This window comes from Echinops telfairi, unplaced genomic scaffold, assembly GCF_000313985.2.
Source record: "Echinops telfairi isolate 266 unplaced genomic scaffold, ASM31398v2 ScPeMD7_2010;HRSCAF=2546, whole genome shotgun sequence".
Classification (NCBI taxonomy): Eukaryota; Metazoa; Chordata; class Mammalia; order Afrosoricida; family Tenrecidae; genus Echinops; species Echinops telfairi.
The window spans coordinates 10,852,783-10,864,185 of NW_022105908.1; the positions used below are offsets into that span (position 1 = coordinate 10,852,783).

The 11,403-nt window shown below is 39.0% G+C and overlaps 1 protein-coding gene across 4 annotated transcripts in view; it reads right to left on the reverse strand.

Moving 5' to 3' along the window:
• The window catches only part of CCSER2 (coiled-coil serine rich protein 2), a 167,762-nt gene that overhangs the window by 84,902 nt on the left and 71,457 nt on the right, over nt 1–11,403 (reverse strand). For all 4 annotated transcript variants that reach the window (XM_045293352.1, XM_004712985.3, XM_004712986.2 and 1 more), the window contains exon 4: nt 7,384–7,474. In XM_045293352.1, coding sequence (XP_045149287.1) covers nt 7,384–7,474 — 91 coding nt within the window. The remainder of the gene's footprint in view (nt 1–7,383; nt 7,475–11,403) is intronic.

Genomic DNA, 11,403 nt, shown 5'->3' on the forward strand with positions numbered 1-11,403 from the left:
GACCATCTAGCAACTCTCCCTGAGTTAGCGCACCCAGTGGTGTCGCGTGGAAAGGTTCTCTCTGGTCACAGTGAATTTTTTTGTAGTTTCGTTCAAACCTCATTTTTCTGTGATGGCCGATTTATGAGAACAGCATGCGACTATGGAAGTTTATTTCCTGCTTGGGGGATAATGCCCCAGAAACTGTTGCGATGTTGAACACAGCTTACAAGGAAAGCTCTGTGGGAAAAACTCAAGTGGACAAGTGGTTTTCTCATTTCAAAAAAGGTGAAATAGATGGAGGGGGGAGCAGGAGGGAGGGGGAAAATTGAGGAGCTGATGCCAGGGGCTTGGTTGGAGAGCAAATGTTTTGAGAATGAGGAAAATGAATGTACAAATGTGCTTGACACAATTGATGTATATATGAATTGTGATGAGTTGTATGAGCCCCTAATAAAACAATTAAAAAAATAAAAGGGGAAATATTGATTGATGACAAACCTCATTCTGGAGGTCCGTCAACTTCCCTAATGGACAAAAATGTCAACTCTTAATGCATTTGGAGTTTGTTTCACCAGGTCAGATTGCTAACCAAGCTTTCTATTTAGAGGTTCTGAAATGATTGTGTAACAATGTGTGACAAAAAGGGCCTGCTTTGCGGCAGATGGGGGACTGATTTTGCCACCACAACAATCCACCTGCTCACATAGCCATCTCAGTGCATCAGTTTTGGGCAAAAAACAGCTCCGTGTTACTTCTTTTTGTTTCTGAATGAAGAGGGACATGAAAAGACAGTGATTTGATGACATAGAAGAAGTGAAGAAAAAAACGGGGGAGGTGCTGTCAGCTATCCAAACAGATGAGTTTGAAAAATGTTTCCAAAATGGAATCGCAGATTTGACAAATGTATTAAATATAATGGAGAGTACTTTGAAGGTGATAAGGTCTTGTAAAAAAAATTAAATACAAAGCTTCGAGGGGGTGGTTAATAATAATTCCAATTTTGGTGGGTGCCCCTCGTAAGGTGGCTGACTATTCAAAGAGGTTTAAAGAGTCAGCAAAGGAGTCACTGGTGGCAATCTGGATGTGAATTCCAGTTGTTGACACAGTCTCTAACTCGTGGCAATCCCAGGTATGTCAGGGTAAAACTGCTTCAGGTTTTTTTATAGTTGATGTTGCTTTGGGGTTTTTTTGGAAAGAGATGACCAGAAATCTCTGGATTATATTAAGAGTTTAAATTCTGAGCACCCCAGTTTGCAAAAGGCATTAGCCACCAAAATCCATTTGCAGAGTCCCACACTGATTTAAGTCTCAAGTGAATTCTTTCTGATCAATAACCAAGGCTGCATACAATATTGCTCTCAGGCAGTATATTAATAATCTGGGAAAGTAGATTAATTACCTCCACCCCTCTCTAGCTGGCCTCCAGGGAAGGGCAGAATCTTAGGGGCTTGCCTGGGTGTGTCCTCAATGAAGATCACTCTCACAGAGATGGTAACAGGGGGTTTCCATAGTCCTGAATCAGGCCTGCTTGCCCTGGTCGGAAAACCTTGCACCAATCTTGTAAACCCTTCTATCTAACGTAATGTAACTGTCCCAGTCACGGCCCTGTATTCTGCTTCTGTAGTCTCAGCTGTAACTTTGATGTACTGATCTGCCACCAATCATGAATTTGTGATAGTTTCTTTGTTCTATTCCTATTTAACTAATGTCCCAACAGTGATTCCTTAGACACCATTTTGACTTCATGTTAGTGGCCTCCCTCATCCATGATGTGTTTGTGTCTTTTTGTAGTCTGTCCCTTTTAAGACTTAATAAATGTTTTCATTAACTTATATTTCATATTTGTACCCTAAAACAGGGAAAACTGGAAACTCAAACCTATTGGCTAGCACATGAGTTAATTAACTGCACCACCCTGGATGAAAATGATGTCAGAATAATCTCTTGCACTTGCAGCACCAGAGGACTTTTTTTTTAAAACACCATATAATCATGCATAAGCCGAGTTTTACAGCACATTTTTTATGCAGTTTTTCTGGTAAAATTAAGTGCCTCCGCTGATATTCAGCTTAGCTTATACTCGAGTATATACAGTAAATCATTTTATTGGGGGTTCATACAACTCTTATTACAATCCATACATCCATCCATTGTGTAAAGCACATTTGTACATTTGTTGCCATCTCATTCTCAAAACATTTTTTTACTTGAACCCTTGATATCAGCTCATTTTCCCCTCCCTTCCCCACCCTCCCTCACAAATCCTTAATAATTTGTAAATTACTATTATTATTTCATGTCTTACACTCTCCAATGTCTACCTTCACCTACATTTCTGTTGTCCATCTCCCAGGGAGGGGGTTATATGTAGATCCTGTGATCGGTTCCTCTTTCTCCCTGACCTTACCCTTACCCTCCTGGTATCTCCACTCTCATTATTGGTCACACCAGAGGATTTCTGATGGAACTTCAAAAAAGTTCTATATGAAAGTCCTCACCACAATAAGCATAAATTGGCCAATATATTCCTAATAGCATTCATAGAGACACATTATAATAATTGCTAATACAGATCACAATTATGATCAACACAATCCTGATAAACAATTTTTTTCTTCAATCATTTTATTGGGGGCTTGTACAACTCTTATCACAATCCATACATACATCCATTATGTCTAGCACATTTGTACATTTGTTGCCAACATCATTCTCAAAACATTTGCTTTCTGCTTGAGCCCTTGGTATCAGCTCCTCATTTTCCCCCCTTCCCTCCCTGGTCCCCCCTCCCTCATGAACCCTTGATAATTTATAAATTATTATTTTGTCATATCTTACCCACTCCCTTCAACTTTTCTGTTGTCCATCCCCCAGAGACAAGGTTATATGTAGATCTTTGTAATCGGTTCTCCTTTTCAACCCCAACCCCGGTATCACCACTCACACCACACCACTGATCCTGAAGGGATCATCCGCTCTGGATTCCCTGTGTTTCCAGTTCCTATCTGTACCAGTGTACATCCTCTGGTCTAGCCAGATTTGTAAGGTAGAATTGGGATCATGATTGGGGGGTGGGGAGGAAAGCATTTAGGAACTAGAGGAAAGTTGTATGTTGCATCGTTGCTACACCGCACCCTGACTGGATCATCTCCTCTCCGCGAACCTTCTGTAAGAGAATGTCCAGCTGCCTTTGGATCCCCACTCAACACTGCCCCTCATTCACAATGATATGATTCCTGATAAACAATTTTAAGACCAATTATTAAACAGCATTCCAGCAGGGGGGGGGAAGCAAAAATAAAAAAACCTGGCTAATATGATGTGGTAGTTACATAATCTGGTGTCAATTGGGGACTTGAGAGGATTAAGAGTGAAGGGGTGAGGTCGTCTGTCAATCAATCATAGCTAATGAGACCTCTGTGTGAGCATGGCCTTCTCCTAAGAATTCTGGGAACTCCTGTAATTTCCTCCTTGGAGGCAGGAGACACAGGAGACACACTCTCTCTTGTCTCACTCCCTTGGAGACAAGACACATGGCACTACGCTGAAAGACTCCAGCCCTGGGTGCTAGAGAAGCCACATGGTGACCCCTGCCAGCACTGAGATGCTTACAATACCACTGGATCCATAGGACTTCCCACCTACTGGCCTGTGATCTTCCTACATTTGGTACCATTGCATATGTTTCATGTCAGAAGAAGCCTTTATATTGGTATCGAACTTATGGATTTGATTTGTACTGGACTAGGATGTTTCCTCAATATTCAGCTGCTCTTGTAAATAAACCTCTTTTCATACACGTGTCTCTTGTCTCTATGAATTTGTTTCTCTAGTCTACCCAGACTAACACATACGATAAATGTGAGCTAGTGGTACATTGGTAAGCACGCGACAGGAAAAACAGTAAACTATAAATTTCTACCACTGTATTTCTGGCTCCCTAACAACCCATAAGAGCTCAACTCTCAGGGCCTACCTGAATGTGTCCAAATTAATCAATTATACAATTAGGAACTCTGATGGTATTGCGGGTTGAGCACTGAGCTACTAATTGCAAGGTTAGCAGTTTAAACCTACTTGTAGCTCTGGAAAAGAAAATGTTGGATCCACTAATGGTTTATAGCAGGTGTAAGAAACCTTTTTTCTACCAAGGTCCACTGAATATAACATCATTCATAGGACATACTGATCAAACAGTTAATTAACTCTCCCCTAATGTGATAATTTGATCAGTATGGCTGGTGAATGATGTTATAAATAACCAAATGGCTGTTGGCTAGAGAGCCCTAGTGGCATAGTATTTATACATTGGGCTATGATCTGCAAGGTCAGCAGTTCAAATCCACTAACTACTCCTTGGGAGAAAGGGCTTTCTATCCCCATAAGCAGTCTCTGAAACTCTCAGAAGCAGTTCTATCCTGTCCTACAGGGTAGCTATCAGTCGGAATTGACTTGATGGCAGTTGAGTTTGGTTTGGCTTAGATGTGATGACTGAAATGGCTTCTCTTTGGTGAAGCACGTGATGTTAGCTGACACTGATGATTTCAAGGGGTTTATATATGGCCCAGGAGCTGGACATTCTCTACCCCTAGATTATAGTTTCAGAAACCTTATAGATCAGAATTGACCAAACGCAAGGGGTTGATACTGAAACCTTTCCCAGCTGAGAACTATTGCTTTCATGATAGGATAAAAGCCCAACTATTTACTTGATCTTTTATTACCAAGCTTGGGAAACTCATGTTTTCTAGTAATGGGGCCCTCATTTTATGGAACCGTTAAAGAGCTTTGCAAAGCCCCATCTATTACTCAGAACTTTATTGTTTATCGTTTCCAAATCTCCAAGGAAGGGAGAAGGAACAAATGAAATTCTAACTCAAATTAGCAATATAAATGGGCTACAAAAAGTTCATGGGAAAGTAGAATTCAAAGACAATATATTTTTTCCATAAATTTTCTGAGGTCCCCTCATATTAATGACTCTAAGCATCCATGGCTTTAATAATGGATCTGAAGTTCATCCACTCTTGCTTATGAGTTTGTAAAGGGACATCCCATTGAAGTTAAGTAATATAACCAGCTTATCATTAACCAGTAGTTTTTTTCTCAACATCCTCTTAAACAGTCCTGTCATGGCTAAAAAAGCTGGAAATCTTCTGATCTGAGAGATATTAGAGAAAGACATTCCAGAACCCCAACCAAAAAGAACTTTATCGGGTTCTGTTAACCACAACAATTCAACTCCAACCGGTTAATGCTCAGATCCACATTCACCATATCCGAAAATCACCTTCAAATCACATCTTGTTATGGATTGAACACGTGAGGGAAATCCTAACCTCTACAACAATGGTTATAATCCCAATGGGAATGGATTATCTTTGCTCTATTAATGAGACAGGATTGATGTAGAGTATGTCTTAAATCGATCTCTTTTGCTATTGAGATAGAACAGAATAAACACACAAAGGAGAGAACCTTTCCTCAGAGGCAAGAGAGACAGAAAGCCTTACCCTACCTTTGGAGGCCTGAATTTGAACTTTTAACTTCCTAAACTGTGAGAAAATAAGTTCCTGTTTGTTAAAGCCATCCACTTGTGGTAGTTTTCTTAACAGCAACACTTCTGATCCAGGTAAGACACATAGCTTAACCAGAAGATGACTAACTAACAATCTTGCAGGGGTTGTCAGTCTTTGGAAGGAGATGGATTCCATTCCAAATTTTTAAAGCAAACTAATTACAAAGTAAGAAGTAGACAGATTCTACCCAACAGCTATAGAAAAATTCCATACACTGCCTACTCTGTTCTGCATTTTTTGTCCATTATTTTCTTAAATAATTGCTTGCTTCTTTTTCTAATTTGAAGCTATCTTTAACGGTGTTATCTATATGTTCTCTATATTTAATAATGCTCTGTATACTCTTTGCAATCCTTAGAACATATTCAACACTTGGTGCAGCAAACTAAGTAATACATTCTGGAATACATTTGTTTCCTTTATTTCTAGCACCTGTAAATAAAAGAGGACTTCAAAAAGTTCTCAAAAAAGGTCCACTATCACTTTTACTCAATAAAGAGAGACTTGATCCGAAAGAGAAAAAAGGTCCACGATCACTTTTACTCAATAAAGAGAGACTTGATCCGAAAGAGGAAAAAGTTCCACTATCACTTTTACTCAATAAAGAGAGACTTGATCCGAAAGAGGAAAAGGTCCACGATCACTTTTACTCAATAAAGAGAGACTTGATCCGAAAGAGGAAAAGGTCCACGATCACTTTTACTCAATAAAGAGAGACTTGATCCGAAAGAGAAAGAGGTCCACGATCTTTTAGTTCCACTTATTCATGAGTGCTTAAAGCTCTCTCGTACTACTTCATACGGCAAGAAGGTTACAGATTTTGTTGGGGATTCCACCCGCCCTTTTCACTTCATCCCTGATGCCAAGGAAGCCTGGGGTAAGAGGCAAACATAGACGATCATGGTGCTCTCTGATTTCTGGGAGCCATTTATCATCTCAGGATCAGCAGCCTTTCAGTCCTGGACCCAAAGGCTGGTCTGTGGTTCCTGACTAACCCTTAAAATAGAAAGTCCAACAAAGGCAATGCCAGTGGAGGCAAGAGAGCCTGACTTGACTAGCATATGGATTACATAAAGCCCCATCCCAGCAATGTGGAGGGATGAGACAGCAGTCTGGCAACTGATTCCCTCAGGGGAGGGAATGCCTGGGCATCTGACCTCAGCAAGAATCCAGAGGAGGAGGTAGAATGGAATTAGCAGTAAAATGGGTAGAATTATTCATTCAAGTTCCCACTAGTGAAGATTTGCTCATTTTAAAAGGTTTTTATTCATGTGTTAATTTTTACAGCTATTTTAAAACCCAAATAATTAAAAAAAAGTTTTTTTTAATCATTTTACTAGGGGCTCATACAACTCTTACCACAATCCATACACACATCAATTGTGTAAAGCGCATTTGTACATTCATTGCCCTCATCATTCTCAAAACATTTCCTCTCCACTTACACCCCAGCATTAGGTCCTCGCCAAATAAATTTTATTAGGTACATTAACTTTATTAAAATGAAAATAGTCGGAAAGAGGGAAAACTGAATATATACTAAGAGAGAAAAACCAGTACAAATCCCATTTGTCATTCACTTTGAGGGATAGGTACATGATGTCACTGGATCATAAAAAGCAAACCTAGACCTACACAATCAAGTTTTAAAAGTTTGGAATTTTTTCAAATGAGCTAATTTTACTCCACTAAGATTAGTTCTCAGTCTAAGAATGCTTTTATCCACTGAAATTAAGAAATTTGTAGTTAATACCTAAAAGATTATTAAGTCAAGTGATTTAAGTATATGTCATCTCTGGAGGTTAATACTACCCTAACTCACCATTTTCAATAGGTGTGTCTTCAGGAAGATCCACATCAAGCATAAGGTCATCATCCTCAAGGTCACATGATTCAAGATTATTCAGAATATCCTGTGAACAAAAGTAGTAAAAAACACTATAACCAAGATGCCAAGAATTTATAAAATCATCAGTCTAGAAAACATTACACCATATAATCAACTTAGTTTTATTAAATATATGTAACTATACAATAAAATAAATAAATAAATGACCAAAGACTCACTGCCATCAAGTTGATCTGACTCATGGTGACCCTATAGGACAAGGTAGAACTGTCCACCAGGTGGGCTTCCAAGACTATAGCTCCTTGTGTAAAAATGTCAGTCTTTCCCCTTTGAAGAGCTCAGCTGATGGTTTTAAACTGCTGACCTTGTAAATCACAGACCAACAAGTAACCATTACAGCACCAGCTTCCAAGAATATCTTTTTTTTAAACTTTTAATTTAAAAATCTATGTATACAATAGATTTTCAAATTAAGATTTTTTTAAAAAAGATCCAGTTGGTTTACTTACCTTGTTATTTATAACGTGCTTCCTAGTTTTCCTCCCTACTAAATTTTTATTTTAAGCTGACATGTCAGATACTATTCTAAGCACTTTGAAATATTTAATCCACTTAGTTAATCTTCAAACAACTCTTAAGTAGTAGTGACTGTCATCTGCATACTAAAGGTGATAAAATTAATGTACAAAGAACTTAAATGCATGGCCAAAACAGGATTCTCAACACAGAAGTCTAGTACTTGAATCCATACTTTCAAAACCTACCCAGGTAAATATGTATAATCTAAAATAACAATGAATTACCCAAAATTTATTCATAATTGGCATTAAAATTAAGTTTTATTATCTCTAAGGATTGGACCACTGGCATAAAATAAAGAAGCTTTTAATATTACGTATACAGCATTTCCTTTTTTGTACCAGATCCTCTATTATTATCACCAAAACTGCTATCACTTTAATTTGGTTAAATTTGGCCTTTCTCTATAATATATATGGACTACATGAATTGATAGAAACAGCCCTTCATCGATTCCATTTGCTACTTTGCTAGCAATCATGTCCCCTCAGAAATGTATTTTACTTTCAAAAAATGCCTTTAAAAAAAGATGAACCAAAGAAAGCTGGCATAAAACCTGGTCAAATTCCGAAGAGGGCACAGAATGAAGGACATTATTGCTGGCATCAGATGGACCCTGGCTGTAGCATAGAATACCAAAAAGATATCTATCTACTTGTACTTAACATGGTCTTATTGGCATATATTTCACATATCATACAATTTAATTGTTTAATCACATTAGGAACAGTTGTACAATTGTACCTATATTTAATTGACAATGTAAAGACATTTGACTGTGTGGGTCGTAACACATTATCGATAACTCCTGAGACTCAAGAACATTTCTTTGTTCTCGTGACATTCTGTACAGGCCAGGAGGCATCATTTGAACCGAAGAAGGGGACTCTTGAGTGGGTGAAAATCAGGAAAGGTATGTGCTAGGGTTGTTTCCTTTCACCATACTTAATCAGTTTGGATACTGAGACAATACTCTGCGAAGCTGAACTCCTTATGAAGAAGAAAAAGACATTAAAATTGGAAGAAGGTTCACAACGCTTGTACACTTCTGAAGTAGGTGTTTCCTTCTCTCTAACCCACTTCTGATGAATTCCGTGCTCTTCCCTTTAAAAGTACATCAAAACAGAAACTTTCGCATTATCAAAGGACTCAAGTCATGTTCCTTTTATTTTATTACTTTTTTCACGTTTCTTTTAAATGTATTTTGAGTTTGATGATCAAAACTAAGTTCAAAAGGGCAAGATCAGGTTTGTAGGCTGTATGTGGTAAGGTTTCCCATGAAATCTGCATTGTTGTTACCCTACAAAAATGAGCAAGTATATCACTAATATTAAAAAAAAAAAATTCCTCAGTGTCATTTTCCTGGCCCAATGCAGTTTTTCAATTTTCTTAAAAGTTTTCATCATAAGCCCTCATGATCGTTTGGTCTTTAGAAAAAAAAAATCTATCTGGGATCCCAAAAGATAATTGCCATAACCTTCTGAGCTTACCTCTCTGCCTCAAATTATCTGGCCCAGAAGTTAACTTTAAATGCCATTTCTGATTGGTCTTTGAGTTCTAAAGCTTACTGGTGGATCCTACCCTCGGACCCAGTTATGATTCAATCCATAAAATGAACTTTATTAACCTTCAATCTTGTTTAAAAGACTGATGGAAAGATATACTCCGAGCTAAGCTGGTCTTCATGCACTGCTTTGGCAACCTTCTAGTCGAAAGCTGGCTGTGGCCAATATGTTCAATTAAATTTAAAATGGCTTCACCCTCCCGACATGATCACTGAAGACAAAGTGGGTGCATAAGCAAATGTGGTGAAGAAAGCTGATGGTGCCCCAACTATCAAAAGATATAGCGTCTGGGCTCTTAGAGGCTTGAAGTTAAACAAGCAGCCATCTAGCAGAGAAGCAACAAGCGTACATGGAAGCACACCAGCCTGTTTGATCATGAGGTGTTGAGGGAATGAGGTACCAGGCATCAGAAGACCCCTCAAAAATATTGTTGAGAACGAGGCAGGTCAGAGCAGAAACTCAAAACCCATCTGTAGACAAAAGGACATCCCCTTACAGAAGAGTCACAAGAAAGGGATGAGTCAAAAAGGGCTCAGTGTAGCACCGATGAAACATAATATTCCTCTGGTTCTTTGAGGCTTCCTCGCCCACCACTATCATGACCCCACTCCGGTCTTTCAGTTTTGGCTAGACCAGAGCATGTACACTGGTACAGATAAGAGTTCATGACACACAGAATCTGGGTCAGATAAACCCCTCAGGGACAGAAATTAGAGTAGGGATACCAGGAGCATAGCGGGAAGGTGGGGAGAGGAGGGGAGGAAAGGGGAACCTATCACCATGATCAACACATAACACCGCCCACCCCCACCCTGAGGGGGATGAACAGAAACGTGGGTGAAGGGAGACAGCGGTCAGTGTTAAGATATGAAAATTATAATCATTTATGATTTATCAAGGGTTTGCGAGGGGGGGGGGTTGGGGGGAGGGAAAAAGAGGAGTTGATACCAAGGGCTCAAATAGAAAGTAAATGTTTAGAAAATGATGATGGCAACATATATACAAATATGCTTGATACATTGTTATAAGAGCTGTAAGAGCCCCCAATAAAATTATGCTTTTTTTAAAAAAAAGAATATATCGTTTGTAAAATGCATGGACATTTTTAGTTTGTGCTGAAAAAACAAATTCAAACTTTCTTGTTCACAGCAGCACCTCATTTCAGCCATGTCAGCAGGCATGTTTCTTTCATTACACAGTCCCTCAATCACATGACCCCTTGGCCTCTGCCCTGCTCTAGCAAGAGTTACAAATGTCCTTTCATGCTGGAAAATGCCCAAAGGGCACCCCACTCTGCAAGCCAGTCACACAGGCACATAGCTTTACTGGATACATGGGCAGGAGAGTCCCACCATTCTATCTCATGGTCCTGGTGGGGTTCTTCCGCTCTGTCTCATAGTCTCAGTCCTGCATCTTCTGGTGCCTCTGCTACTTCACACCAGGATCTTATACATGCTGCACTGGAGGCTCTTCTCTCGGGCTCAGAATTCTCTGTTCCTGCTTCTGAGATGCCTCACTCATACACAGCAGAATGGCAAAAGTGACCAATTCCCAAGTTGCATGCTCCCACTCAGTGACTGGGAGGACATAACAAAGATGAGCAAGTCATTTTAGTTTACTGTAAAGGTAGTGATGGATTCTGAAACACCAGATAACCTAGTAGCGGAAATATATATATATATAAACACCTGGGTTGTTATCTATTGATTCCATTAGAAATCTATCCTTGGAAGGGTTTTATATATATATATATATTGATTCCATTAGAAATATATCCTTGGAAGGGTTATATATATATATATATATATATAGATTCCATTAGAAATCTATCCTTGGAAGGTTTTTTTTA